Below are 18,849 nucleotides of genomic sequence, written 5' to 3'. Positions count from 1 at the left end.
CCCATCAGGGTTAGAGTTTCTACCAGAGTACAATGACTTAGGGCTTACTCGTTCATCCTTCCCACCCGTCATCCTCCACAATCCTCAAGACAGCTTCTCAAAACACAGATCCTCCTCAAAATCCTTGAAAGGTAATCAAAATCAAAATTCCTTATACTCTCTTTCATCTCTCTTTCCACCTTCATATTGTCTTACAACCCAACACACATGCCCCACTCCAGCCACACTGGTAATTCCCCCTTTCCCCCCATTTCTACCAGCCCAAGTCTTGCCTGGCTTTCAGCATCCTGACTAAGTGGCTCCTTCAACTCTCCCATACTTTCCTGGTTGGAATTAACCCTTCTCTTCCTTGTACCATCATGGATATAACTTAAAAAAAAAAGGGGGGGAAACAGAAACAAAACAAAACCCCAATATTCAAAGCAATCTTCACAACACAGTTTTTCTAATATGGCTATACCTTCCTTATAATTAGTACTTGAGGCCAAGGTCTCATATCTTCATCTTCATTGTCCCTATAACGATTATAGATGTAATAAATAAGTTATATCTGCCACTGCCAGGCAAAACTTGAGATAAACTCTTGCACACATACTAGAGAAGACACATTCTAGACCGCTCATCATAGCAGCATTATTTGTAATAGGGAATGTAAGTAACGGGTAAGTTCAAGTTTAGGGAGAATAAATGCTGAATCGTTCTGATAGAGGTTAAGACACATGGCCTCAAAATACGGCATCCCGACCAACAGTATTTTAAACTGAAGAAATAGGAGAAATGGCATGTGCAGGAAGGTTCTTCAGATCTGCACCTAAAGCACATCATCAAGTCCTTGTGTAAGAGGGGTCCTCCCTGTTACCTGGGGAAAGGAGCGGCCTGATTTCTGAAAACAAGGAACACAGAGGACTGTGAACGTACAGCCCTTGCTCAATTTGCCCCAGTTTACTAGAGTTAGCTCATCTCTGTCCTGTCCTTGCACAACTTTTCACTCTTCATCAAACCTAGCATTAATATACTCAGGTTAACCATGTCTTGGCGTCTTCATTTCCTTACGAAGGCTCCTGTGTCACAGAAATCTTCTATTAAATAAATGTGTTTGCTCTTCTTTTGTTAATCTGTCTTTGGTTAGGAGGTTCCCACTGGAGAACTTAGAAGCATAAGGAAAAATATATTTTTCCTCCCCTAGAGTTCTTAACACTGACCCTCTTCATGTGAACTAACACATCTGCATTCCCCAAAAATAATCCAACATGGAAACAAGTCTTGCATCATTCACAGATTTAGAAATGGAGAAATAAATAACTGAAACAGGATTCCATATAAAAAGAAATTCTCAATTTCAGTGTCCAAACACTCTGAAAGAGAGGATGAGGGTTGGGCTAACTTATCAGAAAGAACAATGTACTGATAAAACAAAGGAAAACCAAGATAAGCTAGAAAGACATGCCTGAATTTCAAAATGCTTGGATTATTTTAAGAACCAGCAAAAAGAAGTAAAACACAACTCAAGAAAGGGTAAGTCATTACCTGCATGAGCAGAGAGAGGTGAGTGTGGTCGAGGCAATGCTGGTGACTGTCCATTGCCTATCAAGCTTTTCCGGTTGCTTGTTCGGCAACTGCCAAAAGGAAAAACAAAATCAGAGTTTTAAAAAGCAAATATAATGCCAGTAATGTCCAGGTATATTCAACATAAACACATACTAGAGGTTCAGCAACCTATCTGCTCATGTTGTGGCTTAAATTTTTGCAAGTTAATATGCACTCACTAATATTTGAGGGGTGGCTGCCTCCTGAATACTAGAAAATATAATGTATTCATATAGCATAACACCATCAATATTCCTCACCACCAGTGAAGTTATAATCAAATGCCTTCTCTCCGCTCCTGACTGCAAATAGGTGACACGCCATACACCCAAATGATAAATTAAGGATTCCAGTCAGCAAACCACAGGTAGCATCTCTGTTGACATGAAATTTCTAATACGAAATTACATGCAATGAAGCGCAATGACATTCATCTTACAATGATGCACTAATTAAAAATCTAATTATTTAGACAAATTTCCCATTTGTGCCTTTTGTCAATAGAACAGCCGATGCCCAAGATGTATTTCACTACTGATTCATTTTTCATCTTGTATACTCCATTCAAATTCTTCATTAAGGTAAATATCTTGGAATCATAAAAACAGATTCCAGTTGGTATTAAAATAATAGTGAAAGCCTTTTGCCAAAGGCACACTACCTACTGTTTTTGTCCTGGGTACCCACTCAATAGCAACAAACTGCTACATTTGGGCAAAGGGCAACTACTTTTTCCTGTTTCTGCCAGGACCAAGTTATAAAATGCCTACTTGGATTCGAAAGTAACTCACAAGCAGCAAAGAATAAGATAAACGGGAAACTGGTTGATGATGAGGTGAATATTATCTCCTTTTCATCTACTTTCCCTTCAGTGCAGACTGGCACTGCATTCTCTATTAACAGTATAGCAGTGAGAAAAGGGGGAGTAAAAACCAGCAGGTCACCTCATCAAATTCACCTGTAATAAGGTTCAGGGCACTGTGATTCTGTCCTCCTACATTTAGGCCGCCCTCAACCACCATTTAAGGTTTATCGTAACGTCTTCTTTAATTCAGAATATACCTGGTATAACAGGCGCTTCAAAGAGAAGTTTTCACCTGACTTCTAAATTAGGTATTGTGGACGTTATTTGAGGGTTTGCACAGAATATTTGAAAGGAACATTTCTCAATATTCAAATAATACATTTCAAAACCAAACTCAATTCCTTTCAGCAATATTAACTTGGGAACCAATCCTCTCCCTTAAAGGTTTGCTGCTTATTATCATTTGTCAACATTCCCATATTTATAATTTCTTAAGGTCAGGCTGCATCATTTTATTTTCCTTACTGGAACAATCAACATCCCTTAGCATTATCTATGAGTGTAATTAAGATCATGTTTACTCAGCCTTAAAGAAGTTGCTGATTAAGAACAGACCCTTGATACTTAATTATAAAGGTGGATTGTGATATTATCAACTCATCTGTTAAGAACCATATTTGACCTATTAAATTCAAAATTCATAATCATTAAATCAGATAGTATGATTGTTTTAAAAAGATACTTTATAATTTATTTCGTGTTAATTCAAATCAATGTCTTCTTTCATTCCAGTACAGGAATATTAAACATATCAACTTTCTAATGTTAATAAAAGAAATTACAAATGACAGATTTATACCCTGGAAATCTCAGCAAAGTTATTTGTTTATTTAAGCAAATTAGCTGAAATACGAGTTAACTGCTAGAAAAATGGCTATGTTATTTTTTATATTTAGTATTTGATCTAAATCACTTACGAAGATTTTCTCTTGATGTTCAATTATTAGTGTTTATGTATGTAAATAAAATTTTCAGTAAAAAATGTAAATCAACAGAAATAGTAACCTAATGATTATCTTCAATAGGGATACTGGTGAAATATGAGAACTTAAAATCTAAAAAATGGTATTTCTTGAAGAAAACCTTAAAAAACTGAATCTTCCTTTTTTTTTTTTAAAGATTTTATTTATTTATTTGACAGAGAGACACAGCAAGAGAGGGAACACAAGTGGCCGTGACTGCACCATACTCATTTAATCCATGAAGTGAAGAAAGAGGAGATACACTGCCACTTGGACAAAATCAAGGTTCATTCTGATCCCCAGCAGGACCAAGTCAATTCAGTCTTGCTCGCTTTTTCTCAAGCAGGGTCATCCCAGGAAAAAAACAGGGGATGTCCTACCAGGTAGAACAGAAATATCACTTCTACTGCAGCAGAAATCTCAACGTGCTTAAAATCTATCCTCGCCTAAGCATATGAGCTTGTAGAATTGTCTCCAGTTTTCAGCCTTCAGAACAAAGGTGATTGATTGCAGAAGCCAAACTGAAGAACAGTTACAAACTCAAGTTTCAGCTATGCACTCTCTCTGCTCCACTCTTTAAAAAGGAATGGAAGCCATTCTCCCTGCCTCTGCTTGGATCTGGAAGCCCAACACAGGAATATCCACTCCCCACGGGGCACCTCCACCCTTGAGTTCTGCACTTGAAGCAACACAGGGAGGCACTCCGCTGTTCTATCAGTTTGGAAGGTGATGCAATGGCACAGATTCTTTACTTGCAAAATCTGAATTGAGCCCAAGAAGCAGCCACAGACAACTTGAGACAAAGGCAAAGGCAAACAGTGGACCAGGACAGGGAATGATGATGCCAAGTAAGTATTTCTCTTTACCTCATTCCTTTGGTTCCTCCACCCACAGACGAACTACACACATCCACACAACGAGCACACGGTACCACAGTTATTGCTGACCGTGGACCTGGGACCTGAGAAGAATGGAAGGTGGGAAGGCATTGACGGTACTTTGAAGTGAGTGGGCTGGCTAGCCCCTGGGGGCTGGGAGGCAAGGCAGGGAGAGACAGATGCCCGAGAGGAACATCACAGCTGGATGGGCACTTTGTGGGGGTGGACATGCTGTAGAGTGACACAAGGCCAGCACAAGAAAGTGTTTTGTCTGCCTGGTTTTTGGCTCTGGCAGGTGAAGTGAAGATTGCACAGGGCACCCCTCCTACTCCGAGTTCACTGTTCCCATCGCCAAAGCATTCTACAAGGAGCTGGTCCATTTCCTAATCAACGCCAATAATGCCTTCCACTTGTCAGGAAGATAAAGAGACAGATGGTGCATTTTATTTTTATTTATTTTTTTGCAAAGATTTTATTTATTTATTTGAGAGAGTGAGAGAGAGAGCACACAGAGGGAGAGTGAGAGAGAGAGAGAAGCAGACTTCCTGCCGAACAGGGAGCCCGATGCGGGGCTCGATTCCAGGACCCTGAGATCATGACCTGAGCCGAAGGCAGATGCCCAACCGACTGAGCCACCCAGGTGCCTGTGACAGATCCTGCATTTTACCATCTAAGTCAGGCCTGACTCAAAAGTGTGAGGCAAGAGTGGTATCAGGCTGCCACACTGAAGGAGAGGAGGAGAACATGGTGTACATATTTTGGGTCCAAAGCAACAATATTCTTTATTTGTGCAGGTTGTCCTTATGCTGAGGGTTCCAGTGAAGGGCTTGGCAGGACCTGTAAACCTTTCACATCTGAATCTGTCACATCTCTCGTGGCCAAAGAACCTGTTAATGATCCCTGACTAGGTCTGTAAAAGCTGGAAGGCCTACCAGACTGTGGCCTTTTGCAACTATTCTGGATAGCTGAGATCCAGCTTCATTTTAAATTACATTCATTTTGAATGGACAGGGAAAGAAACAACAAATGTTGGAGAAGTTGTGGAGAAAGGGGAACCCTCTTACACTGTTGGTGGGAATGCAAGTTGGTATAGCCACTTTGGAAAACAATGTGGAGGTTCCTCAAAAAATTAAAAATAGAGCTACCCTATGACCCAGCAATTGCACTGCTGGGTATTTACCCCAAAGACACTGATGTAGTGAAAAGAAGGACCATATGCACCCCAATGTTCATAGCAGCAATGTCCACAATAGCCAAACTGTAGAAAGAGCCGAGATGCTCTTCAACAGATGAATGGATAAAGAAGATGTGGTCCATATATACAATGGAATATTACTCAGCCATCAAAAAGGATGAATACCCAACTTTTACATCAACATGGATGGGACTGGAGGAGATTATGCTACGTGAAATAAGTTAAGCAGAGAAAGTCAATTATCATATGGTTTCACTTATTTGTGGAACATAAGGAATAGCATGGAGGACATTAGGAGAAGGAAGGGAAAAATGAAGGGGGGGAAATCGGAGGGAGAGATGAACCACGAGAGACTATGGACTAAGAAACAAACAGGGTTTTAGAGGGGAGGGTGGAGGGGGGATGGGTTAGCCCGGTGATGGGTATTAAGGAGGGCACATACTGCATGGAGCACTGGGTGTTATACGAAAACAATGGATCATGGATCACCACATCAGAAACCAATGATGTATTGTATGGTGACTAACATAACATAATAAAATTAAAAAAAAAAATTACATTCATTTTGAGGCATGAATACTCATCATGTCTGACTATAGCAAGACGTACGCAGAGGGGAAACCCCAACAGGCAGTAATTTCTAACATTCACAGCTGATTTGAAAGGCCAAAGCTCAGTACGACGTATGAATGGCCATGACTGAGGGGCAGTGATTACACAGTGGACTGCACGGGGAGGGCCCCAGGAATTCAGACGCTAGACTATCATTTATTCATCCTGATGAAAAATCGGATAAATGTGCACAGTAGACCAATTAAAGACCAAAGCTTTACTGGATGTGAACATCTGTTATTTTGAATACCTTAACAGAATCAGAACATTTGAATATTCCTTCAGTGAAAAGGAAAGCTCCAGGGAAGGAAAGTGGGCATGACTGGGAGACAAACTGTCCAGCTCATGTGGATTCACTGACTACATGTTATAAACCAGGCAGGCTTCAGTTTCCCTCTCTGTACAATGACTGGGCTACACCAAGGGAGAAAAAGAGTTGTACATTTATTTTTCTTTTGTCTAAGACAGTCTAAGACTGTCTCGGCTCTTTCTACAGTTTGTCTAAGCTTTAAAAATAGAGAAAATACATAAAAATAATACTTCCCACTTCTTGGAATGAACAACTGTATCATTTTGTCCTGTTTTTTCCCAATCATGTCGTAGAGATAGGGGGAAGTGTACCCTTGGACATGCAAACCAATCAACATTTTCCACTCCCCAACCAGACAACTACTGAAAATTGTGGCTTGGAGCTTTCGCATTCTTTTTTGGAACTTGAGCACACATACGTGCATCTAATGAACACCACCTATGTACGTGTTTACGGTTTCACTAGAGGTTTCAGATACCTGGAAGAAATGACAAAGATGTGGGATTGTGCAAAAGAGATGAATGGCTTGCTGAACTTTCAGTGGCTCGTTAGGCTTTACACAGTGGACTCCCCCCGGGGCTTACCTGATTCTATGAGGGTGGACAACGTCCATGGTCTTTCTACAGACTAGACTATTTTAAAACTCTGTAGGGGTCGCAGTTAAATTGTAGAAAACTGGTAGTAAGGCAGGGATTCTTGCCGTCAAAATGCAAACGAATTTTGTATGGTACAGACACAACTCATAATCTCCATGGAGAGATGATCCCAAACACTTAATAGCATTATCCTACAAGATATTAACTAGTTTCGCATCTACTAGCAAATTCATGTCATCATTCCTGACTAAAAAAAATATATATATACATGTACAAGCACATACATATCATGAATACCCAACTTTTACATCAACATGGATGGGACTGGAGGAGATTATGCTACGTGAAATAAGTTAAGAAAACACGTGGTTTTCACAATCTTTTAATCTTTAATATGTTACTGCTACCCTCATTAATTAATAACAAATAAAATCTTTAACATATGGTCATTTTATAATTCTAGGACAGTTGTGCTTTGTGACTTTTGTATAAATTACACTTTAGCACACACTCTAAATTATAGGTATTCTGCAACTTACTTTTTTCCCTCAACATGTATTTTTGAGATTTAACCATGGCAACATAAATATATGGGTCTAATGCATTCCTTTTTTAGGTTATTCCCTTGAAGCAAATTTTAGAATTCTTAAAATGCACTAAAATTATATATATCATGGACATTTCTTTTTCCTTTTCTGCAACACGTAAGATCACTTCTGTATGTTTGCAAATCGGACTGCAAAAGCCTTGGGAAGTATCTTAGAGGCTGTACTTCGAAAGAAAAACTATATTGAGCAACATAAATCAAATCTTCCTTAAAATCTGTAGACCGCCTCCCCCAAATCCTGTTTATTCCTTCCGAGGCTACTCTGTCCCCATCTCCACTTCTGCCTTCATACTACTGTTTTCTCCCAGAAGTAAGTTTTTGTCTTTCTGATGTAAATCAATCTCCCTTTATCCGGGCTTCTTCAAGCCTATAGCTCTCCCCCTTTTTCTGAACAGTTCTGAAAGCAGCAGAGAACCAAGCATTAGCATTTCTATCTCTGTGACATCCTTTATTACTTATGGGAAGCCAGGCACGGCTGGCATCCAACTTCGGGTCCATGAAGTCGCAGTTCCACCTAGGCTTTCAGTAATTCATTCAACAAATTGCTTTTTGCGTCCCTAACATATGCTAGGTATACTCTAACCAGTGAAAAGCCCTGCTGCCTTCCAGGGGCTTACTTTCTGGAGAAAGAAGCAGACAGTAAACACAATAAATGCGTACAATTTATCCTATACTATGGGAGACGGTGAGGACATGTGTGGTGGGAGAGCTGGTGTCCTGGAGGAAGGAGGACGGGGAGTGGGGAGTGCCAACGTGACACACTGCAGTTGTACAGAAGTGGTCAGGAAAGGCCTCGCTGGAGAGGTGAGGGGTGAATGCGACCGGAAGGAGGAGGCAACCAGTATTCACAAAGAGAAGCAAAGGCCCTGAGACGGGAGCAGAGTGAGCCAGCTGCAAGCAGCCAAGAGGCAATGGAGAGAGGGCAGGGGCAGATCTGTAGCAGCTTGCGAGGCGGGGGCGCGGAGATCAGTTTCTAGCCCGGGGGAAAAGGAAAGCTGCTGGAAGGTTTTGAACATAATCTGATTCTTGTCTAAAGAGGAAGATTCAGGCTACCAGATTGAAATAACCAAAGGAGGAGGTCGGGAGGCCAGTTAGGAAGTTAAGCTGATGTGCTCATCAACTCCCGTGATTATAGTTTGCGATATTTTATTTAAAAAGCTAACTTTTACCAAAAATGGCTCTGAAACTCAATGCAAGCATTATGTCAGCCCATGCTCTCTTGTATAGCACCAAACAAATGGAGAAATCGCAAGCGCTTGTCATGTGGTAATAACGACCAAGCCTGAGTGCTACCAGCCTCAGCATGTTTGCACCAACGTAATGATCTAGTGCACAGTTATTCAGGGTACGTAATTATGAATACTTACTATTGATATTATCGGCTTGACACTCAAACTTAACTTTTCCATTGGTGGAAAAATTCCTTTTTAAAGGCATTAATTATAATGGAAATGAATAGCTGTTCACACTGTTTTCACCTATGAGCAAAAAATTTAGGCTAATTACATACTTAGAGGAAGGCATAGGTCTCCCAAGCTTTCAAAAATTCTGAGGAAAATCAATAGGAAAAAATACGTATTACTGTGTACGGTAGTTCTTGGAAATATATCTAATCCATTAAGATAATCCGTACTGAGGTCTGGCCCAATTTTCTGTCTTCACAGAGGAAGAGAGGGATGGCTGAACCACGAGGATATTAGCAAGACACTATTCAGTGTAACAGATAGCAATGGAATGTCTTTTCTTATGTACAAAGTACTATGAGAGATAAGAACATGAAGAAAACATTCTCCAAGTGCTTAAAGTATAAATGAGATAAGAATAATTCACAGATAACTGCATTCTAAGGCAGAATCTGGAAGAGAGGTACAAAACAAAATTTGTTGCTGTTTAAAGTGTGACACAGAATCCCAATCAGCTTTGAAACCTATTTTCATAAATAATAAGCACCAGAATTTGATAGTATACACCATGCATGGCAAACTGTCCTTCCATTTCACAGGTTTTCTCTAAAATAATCCCTTCATCTCAGAGATCTGCCTGACATAAAACATTTTTATTTTTATTTTTTTAAAGATTGTATTTATTTATTTGACAGAGAGAGACAGCGAGAGAGGGAACACAAGCAGAGGGAGTGGGAGAGGGGGAAGCAGACTCCCTGCTGAGCTGGGAGCCCGATATGGGCCTCGATCCCAGGACCCTGGGATCATGACCTGAGCGGAAGGCAGACGCTTAATGACTGAGCCACCCAGGCGCCCCAGACATAAAACATTTTTAAATCCTCTTTCTTTTTAGTCCATTTTGTGGCTATCTGAAAACAAGACATACCAACGCAGCTATTTCTATGTGGCTGATGTGGTGACCTCTAATGTCGTATGTTGGCCCCTTGGCTGCTGGGTGGCTGACATTCACCACACTGTTCCAGAGTGATCCTGGCAAGCACAGCACCCACTCTGGAATCACTCATTTATTCAGTAAACATAACTGGGGATTCTACACGGAGGTTATAATCTAGGAGGGGGAATGAGTTCCTTGATACCAAACATTATGTTTTATATACTAGTGAATCTCTTTGGGCACCTGGAAAAATACAGAAAATAAAAATGTTTTCAGTAGAGAACAATTCAAAAATATTTACTGAATTCTGAGGAAAATCAATAGGAAAAGTATTTACTGAATCTCTACTGAAGATGGTTCCAGTCTTTAAGAAGTTTATAATTTAACTTGGAAGACATAGTGTCACTTATAAGATTCAATTGATCCAAGATGATAAAATATAGCCTAATACTACCTCATAGATCAAGGCCATGTATAACTGAGAAAACACAAAAAAACTGACAGGATTGTGGGCCTGAATGTATGGCATGACACATCTTACTGGAAAAACCTACATACACGTTGTTTTGAATAAAATTACAATGGGATAATCAGTGGAATTAAAAAGAGGCTTGACACGATGCTCAAAGTCAAACAGGAGTTGGTAATGATAGGGGTATTTATAGTAGCAGGGTAAGCTGAACTGCTAAAAATGTTAGAAGTAAAAAGTAATTCAAGTGGGAAGCATCTCAAAACCCATGAAAAAAATTTTTAGTGCAGTTTATCTGCAACAAAATCTAGGAGGTACCTAAGCCCATATGCCCCTCAGGAATCCTCAGACTTCCGTCTATCTGAATGAGGACAGCTGAGGGCTAGGAAAGTCTACAATGAGACACAGATGACTTGTGAACTTATGATTCCTCAGGGAAGGCACAAAGGCTCAAACCTCACATGGAAGACACAAAGTAAAGACTGTTCCTACCTGGGATAAGGGTGTGAAGAGAATGCTGGGAGGGCAAGGTAATTAATTTTGATCTAAGAGTTGAAAGGCATGTGCTGTATCTTGGGAAACTGCTCCAAGGGCAGATCTGGCCAAAACACTGTATGGAGTCATTCAAAACTAAGGTCTTAACTATCCTGCAAAGCTCAAAGCTGCTATCACCTGGCTGGGCCCACCTATGGCTAGGCTATCAGAGTGGCAATGAGAGACAGTTGGGGGTGGTGGCCCTGGTTCTGTAACTGGGTGAAGGGTCAGGGTCAAATACTTTTTTTTTTTTTAAGATTTTATTTATTCATTTATTTGAGAGAGTGAGAGAGAGAGAGAGAAAGCACATGAGAGGGGGGAGGGTTAGAGGGAGAAGCAGACTCCCTGCCGAGCAGGGAGCCCGATGCGGGACTCGATCCCGGGACTCCAGGATCATGACCTGAGCCGAAGGCAGTCGCTTAACCAACTGAGCCACCCAGGCGCCCCAGGGTCAAATACTTCTGAGACTCACACACAAGCCTTTGGTTTTCTCAGGGCAGCTGCCGACAGGGACCAAAGGTAAGTCTACAGACCTACTGGAGAGTTAAGAAAGAATAAAAAATACAAATACAAACTAATGTTTTCCTAAACTTCCGCTTTGTGTGTGTGTGTGTGTGTGTGTTGTGGCAGAAGGGGGTGTGGGTTAATTTGTGACTTAAAGATATTTTTTTTAGTTCCCATGTTTCATACTCAATATGGATGAAAGTTATAACTTGATACATTTTTTCCTAAGGAGCAGAAAACCAAGTTCAAAGTCCAACTATAAAAATTACTGTTAATCAATTTAATTTAATAAGACTGAACTATTCTCAGTTGGCCAGTGATGAGGAAATTAAAAAATAAATTAAAAAAAAAAAAGTTTTTGAAAGTGGCAGCAGCTCCAAACCAGAGTAAACTCATCACATTAAATCTAATGTTCTGACCTGCCTTTCTGGTAATACCATAATAAAGTTTTACTATTAACTTCTTTCTCCGGTAGCTACTGTCTCCTACTTTTATCACTTTTAAGAAATGCTCCACACCTTTATAAAGCTCAATGGTAAGATTTTCTTACATCCAAATTTTACTTAGACAAATCCAGAACAGCTGAACTATTGTATGTAATACGATTTTACCCAATCCAGACTTCTCCATCCAGAAATTAAATCTCAGCTTAACTAGCTACACCCAGAAACTCTTAATTTGGTGGGTATATTTTAGCCTGGTAGGGTAATTTAGCTACAGAGCTAAACACTACCCATAAAAATCAAAAGCTCTGGTCCTTCTTTCTGGGTCAGAGGACCCTGAGGCCAATCGGTTCTGACCCACAAAAGGGAGGCGAGTTTGCTTCTGTAAACACCCGATCTCCTTTCATGACACTCGACAGAAATGTATGTCAAACACGGAATGAGCAGCATGACTATTTAACACCACTCCAGCTCTAAAGCATTCTGCATTTACCACAATTTGGCAGAACGCTCTGCCCTCGAGTGAACTGTCCCTGATTCCACGTGCCTCCAGTCAGAACACAAACACACACGTGTAAGGCTGACAGCAGAGTTCCACTTTGTTCTTTTCCGTGAGGAAAAGTCATGTGGCAAAAAGCCATCATCTTTCTGTTCAGTATGTTTTGTTGCTTGCTGTGCCTAATTCAGTATCTTTGCAAAATGACATTCTGTTAATGACATGAATGTCAAAACTGTGATAATGGGCAGGAGTAAAAGAAAATGTTTCCTAGATGGAGAGACAACAGGAAAACTGCCAAATGGATATGAACATTAGTTGTGTGCTCATCCCATACTTAAAGCACTTACACCCCACTCCTACTATTTGTTCCCCATAGGAGAAGGCTGGAGCCCTCTAAGGAGGGAAGAAAAGCCTACCTTGGTGAAAAGCACGGGGAGGGGGGAGGGAGAAGTCAAAGCATGTTTTCCTTTAATTAACTGGACAAATGTCTTTTTCGCCCCCTCATTTGTATCCACTGATATTTTCTTAGTGGGTCTCTCATTTTGCAAGGATGAAATTGGCCACAAGGAATCAATTCTGTTGCTAAAGACAGGAGGGCTGGAGAGATACCAGAGATGCTGACTGGTAAGGTGGTTGCCCAGTATTTAGTCTGGGTAGCAAATTTACCTTGCTCTTGTCATTTGTGGGCTGAGCAATAGAAATGTAGCTCTGGAAGATGATGCGGAGTCTGCCAAGGGAGCACTGCCAAGTAGTGGTAAACAGGGTCTAGGAAGGGAGGTCACATGGCCCTTACAAGCAGGGTACTGTCAAAGTCAGAAATCTGCATTAGACAGAGAGATAACATTTAACTACTACTTATATGAGTGTATAATAATTCTATTCCATAGAGAGAGAACTAGATCTTTTTTAGATTTCATGGAATGCTATGAAATGTAAGGACTTGCCCTTGGTAGATCAGTTTTCCAATTCCAACCCTCTTAAGCCTCAATTCACCATACTGTAGAATAGGGATAAGAATACGAACTACCTCAGAGGGCTATGTAGAAATTAAATGAGATAATGCATGTAAAGAAATTATCATCACAGTACGTGGCACAGAGCAAGTGCTTCAGAAACATGAGCTGTCAAAATAAAACATTTTGGTCTTTCTCTCTTGCATATGTTCTTTCATGCATATATGTTTTAATAATTACAGTGTGACACTGAGGCTTTCCCTCAAGGATCTCAGAACAAGAAGCATTAAGATTACCCACAGAATTAACTTCGAAGGGCACTACAATGAATTATGTAAGAGGTAAAGAGGCTAGATCTAAGGCAACAAGACTTGGCAGTAAATGCAAATATTAACAGTTATAGAAAAAAAAGTAGTTACATGAAGGTTTATGGGTTGGCTTTTAGAAACACAGAAAAACAAAAGCTGCAGAACCACAAGTTCAAGCGTCAATCCAAGCACTGACCAAGGGCTTCAAACTGGCAATGCCAAGGTGGAGGGACATATAAGGGGCTCCACCCAACGGACTTCACTGTTTCAGACTGACCGTCAAAACCATGTGCATGGGTCCACCTTTGCCCGATGCCATCCATCATTTCAACCACCTAGCTACCATACTCCCCAAGCAACCTTCTGGCTAGCTTCATGGAGAAGTATGCCCAAGCGTGAACAACAAAAACAGCAATAATAATAACTGCTAACTCTGACAACTGCTTAACACACACCAAGAAACAGTTTAATTTTCATGAAAATCCTATAAGGTAGGACATATTTTTATCCCTATCTAGCAGATGTGAAAACTGAAGAACTGAGAAGCCTAGAGGCTTGTCTGACAAGATCACATAAGTAGTATGAGGTCGAACTGGAATCCAAATCCGGGCAGTTTGCCTTCAGAACCTGAGCTTTCAGTCATTTTGTGCAAGTGTCTACAAGACAGAGAAAAAGAACTTTGAGGGGACTAAGCTCAATAATGACTATATTTATCCTTGTAAATCAGTATCTCAGCATTCTGGTCCTGTGCATCAATCAGTGAGCTTGGAAATACAGATCCATGCCCAAGAGATGGAGGGGATCTTGGAGGTATTGGATCTTTGTGCCTATAATCTAATGTTCAGACAGAGAAGGTAGATCAAGCCATCAAGCTTCACACAGATGGTGAGAGTTTTCTGAAGGTAGCAAGCCTGACGTAGGTGGACAGACATCCCGATGTCACCAAGCAGGGCATATCCTGGGATATACCTGTTTATGTTCAGGCTCATGTAGATAGGGCAGATGTCATGCCATGGACATTTCCATCTCCACGGAATAGTGTCGAGGATCCAAAGGCAAATGACCCAACACACAGATTTCCCATGGCAAACAGGCACCTCTGCCTTAGCCCTCTCCAAACCAGCTGGTCTAGACACACACTACTAGAGAAAAGAATTGTGTGTAAGCATGTATTAATCAGATTTTTTTTTTTGTTCCACTGTCTCTTAACAGATTTTAAAATTAAATTTTAAAATTAAACTTCTGGATCATGCCCCCTTTAATATGGCTTTTTTTTTCTTTCCCTATTTCTAGATGTCTGACTCAGTATTAGAGCATACAGAAATCAGATTTCTGATGTGAAGCAAGTTTATGAGCACTGGGTTTGGAGAAAAGGATTGATGGCACGCACTGTTATATGCACCAGGAAGTGAATTTGGCCAGCAGAAGATGCAAAGTGTATAATAAGCTATACTGACTGTATTACTGAGACAACCTTTTTTTCTAAGTTGAAATATTTACAAATGAGACATCTCAAAATAAAACACTCATTATAAAATGTACATATATTTACAACTTCTATAAACTTGTGGCCCCAATTCTTGGATTTTTCTGTTGCATTTATTCAAGGTATCATTCCTTTAGTCTGGCATCTTCCCCCATTCTTGCTCCCAGAAGACTTTCAGGACTTTAAGAATGTATGAAAATGTGTCTGCATAGAAAGAGCTTTCAGTGAACTGTGAATTGTTACAACTATGGCGGAGTTCAGACAGGCTGGAGCACCATGAAAGCATCAGTTGCCAAGGAAAAACTGAAGGCTGGCTTCACTCACCTTGAAGTCGCTGGCGTGCCTCTTACAGGCACGGCCACCTGTTTCTCATAAGGCCAGCCTTGTGTTCAAAGAGGTGACCTCATTCGTCCCTAGCCTGGGGTTTGGCCCTTATAAGTAAGTACCCTGAGCTCCAAGAGTAACACACCAACTCTGCCTCTTCACCATATTCACCAGGCAACCAACCCAAACTCATTCTGCCTTCCCCACAGTGACTCACTGAGTTCCTGTCCATTGTGTTCCTGGATTCCTGTTTATTAAAGTTAGGGAATCTGACCTTCACATGACAACATTTCTAAGTAGAAATTCAATGCTATAGAGAGCACCCTACTGTGTAAAATTTCCATACTGAAAAGGATCCTTAGGGACTTGCCCACATGACATTAAATTGCATATCAAGACAAGAATTAGGATACTTCCATTTACTGAAAACAAATCAGTGACCTGATGAAAGAATGAATGTGAAATCTTTCACTGGCTACTTTTGCTTCTTATTTTTCTAAAGAGACCCTAAGTCGTATTGAAAGAACATAATACATATGAAAACAACAATACAGCTAAGCCATCTTCAAAATAAAATTTGTCAATAGCTACCACGTGAGTCATTCCTTTGGCTTTGTGGTCACATCAGATTTTCATTCACAGTATAATCATAAAATTACAGGGCTCACTTACATAACACAGTGTTTTCTGCCTGGGTCTTCAGATATTAGCTACACCATTAACAGAAGGCACCAAAGTTTCTGAACTCACACAATTATATAGTAAGGAGCAAAAACACTTTGAACCATTAGCTAATCTGCCTCATGGACAGTACACCAAAAATTTGATGCTATGTTCTTCAAATGACAAAAAATCGTTTCTCATTTTACTTAAAAAAAATTACACCAACACCTTAGTTATGTATTTTTGCATCTGAAAGTTTCAATATTTTTTAAAATAATGTAAAAGAAAGCAGATGAGTGGTTAGCAACAGGTCATGTCACCTTTCTACCAACTGGAGACTTAGTACCTGGTGATAAAATTCTCATTAAGATAGGGTTGTCTTCTAACCCCCTCCAAGGATATAACCGTGAACATGGTTTCCTTGTTTTAACTCCTTTTTTCTCATGGGCAGCTTTACTGCTCCACCAAAAATCCCCCAACATTTTTTTTTTTAAAGATTTTATTTTTATTTATTTGAGAGAGAGAGAGAATGAGAGACAGAGAGCATGAGAGGGAGGAGGGTCAGAGGGAGAAGCAGAGCCCCTGCCAAGCAGGGAGCCCGATGCGGGACTCGATCCCAGGACTCCAGGATCATGACCTGAGCTGAAGGCAGTCGCTTAACCAACTGAGCCACCCAGGCGCCCCTCCCCCAACATTTTTTAAATAATGTCTCTGCTTCAGGCAAAGGGAGGACTGGTACCAGGACCCAAGAGATGTGCCTATGAGTTTGCAATCAGGAAATCTGGGGAGGGAGACATTTCCCAGAGTTTTAAAATAGCTCCATTGTTTAATTAGGCCACACTGTGTATCTGAGGACCAAAAAAAAAAAACCAAAACCCTGCCTACCCAAAGTTTGATAAAAACTAGGCAGTCAAGCTAAAAAAAAAAAAAAAAAAAAGACCAAAGTAAAATAAAATGAAACAAATTAACATATAATCATCTCAACTAGAAATGCAACTGTTAAAGATTTCAGTATCCAGGTAGGCAAATTGTTCCAATCGTAGTCAGGTTAGGAATGAGGAGGTAGCAGAGGTCACAGGAAGACTATTTAATAATACATCATTAAACTAAAACATACAATTCCATTCATAAAACAATTTTAAAAATTATTCTATTTCAGCAAACACCAGTAGAACCAATAATTAATGTGTGTGTTCTAGTTTAAAAAAAAAACAACCAACAGCAAAAGATCGGCAAGTCTGGCACCATAGTTAGGAAGAATTAATGGCACATTAATTATGAATGATAACTCTATCCCCCAAAATCCTCCTGGCCCTCACTGTCACAGCCCTGCTTCAGAGAGGAGTCATTTTTCAACTGTGAAAACTTCCTCTTAGAGAAAGAACTTTGATTAGTTTTCTACCTCCTCTTGCAAGATATGATTTTACTGCAACAAGATTAATCTCTAACTCCTCTATGAAAAAGTTAATCAATTTGTATAGAAATGAAGAAAGATACTTCCCCATCTTTTTAAAATGTTTTTTAAAAATTGATAAGATTCAGGAATAGAAATAATGTTGGCAACTTTTCTTAGGAGAGCTCCTTTTTTGGTCATTTTGTCCTCCAAATGCTTTTTATGTACTAAATGAAAAATCTATTTTTAAAAATCTTCCCCACAATAAAGACCTAGTTCTGTCTGAGTCACAGCAGCCTGAATGCAGTGATGAAAAAGTCCAGAACTGAGCGAAGTAAAGGTGGTCTGAGGTGGCTCCTGGACTGAGGCAGGCACAGGACGGTGCCTCCCGCAGGGACAAAGAAGCCCGAACTTGCACCAAGACCTGTGTGATCTTCTACTCACCGTTTGCCTTTTAAGATCACCTGACAATCACCTAGAATTAACTGCCTCCTCTCTGGGGAAGGTTTTCTGTTTCCAATCTAGCTGTTTTACCATCCACTCTCCCTCTCTACGCACATCCCTTTGGGCCCTTTTTCTGAGATGGCAGAGAACTAATGATGATGATCAGTGTCCTCTCCTGAAAACACTGAATGAAAAAGTGCGGTGAGCTAGGCTATGACTACAAGACGGGATGCTATTCCAAAAATGCTTACAAAGACACAGGTGAAAAACAAACCTGAGATCAAACATGTTTAAAATACATAAAAAGGCAAAGAAAATGGACTGGAAGGAAATGTCCGTCAACAATAATGGTGGTTACTCCTCAGCCGCAGGAATGTGGGAGTGTAAGTGTGTGTCCTTGTATTTAGTTTCACAACACTGTAATCCTGGATCCTGTAACCTCTTAATCTGGAAAAATACACGTGTGATGTGAAAATTAAAGCAGATGCCTTTTTTGATACGGCTAGCCATGATTCTCGAGAGGAATGGAGGGAGGTAGAAAGTGACCACGTATGTGTCCTGTGACAGGATAGTTTACTGAGGTATTTATTTGTGGTATGCCTTCCCCTGGAGGAGAATGCAAAGAATAAAGAAGAAGAAATCCTGGTGGGCAGAGTCTGGCTCCTGGGACTTAGAGGGCCTGTTGTGGGGAGTTCTGGTTTCAGGAGTGGAAGCGGAAGTCCGGAGGCCGCCAAGGAGGCGAATCTCTACCCAGGTCCTTCCCTGAGGACCAAATAGCCTGTGAGCCCAGTTGCTACAGGGAATGGAAGGGAGGAACTGCCCAAGCCTAGAAGAGTTCCTGAGATGGGGAGAAGGCAGAGGTGCCTGCTTGTGCATCTGA

At 40.5% G+C, this 18,849-nt stretch overlaps 1 protein-coding gene across 5 annotated transcripts in view; it reads right to left on the bottom strand.

The window, feature by feature from the left end:
* Positions 1-18,849, bottom strand: part of MAST4 (microtubule associated serine/threonine kinase family member 4) — a 525,778-nt gene that overhangs the window by 113,060 nt on the left and 393,869 nt on the right. For all 5 annotated transcript variants that reach the window (XM_035014558.1, XM_035014559.1, XM_035014560.1 and 2 more), the window contains one exon: positions 1,528-1,616. In XM_035014558.1, the coding sequence (XP_034870449.1) occupies positions 1,528-1,616 (89 nt within the window). The remainder of the gene's footprint in view (positions 1-1,527; positions 1,617-18,849) is intronic.

Source organism: Mirounga leonina, unplaced genomic scaffold (genome assembly GCF_011800145.1).
Source record: "Mirounga leonina isolate KUSES-001 unplaced genomic scaffold, KU_Mleo_1.0 Mir_168, whole genome shotgun sequence".
Taxonomy (NCBI): Eukaryota; Metazoa; Chordata; class Mammalia; order Carnivora; family Phocidae; genus Mirounga; species Mirounga leonina.
This window is presented reverse-complemented; position numbering and strand designations above follow the sequence as displayed.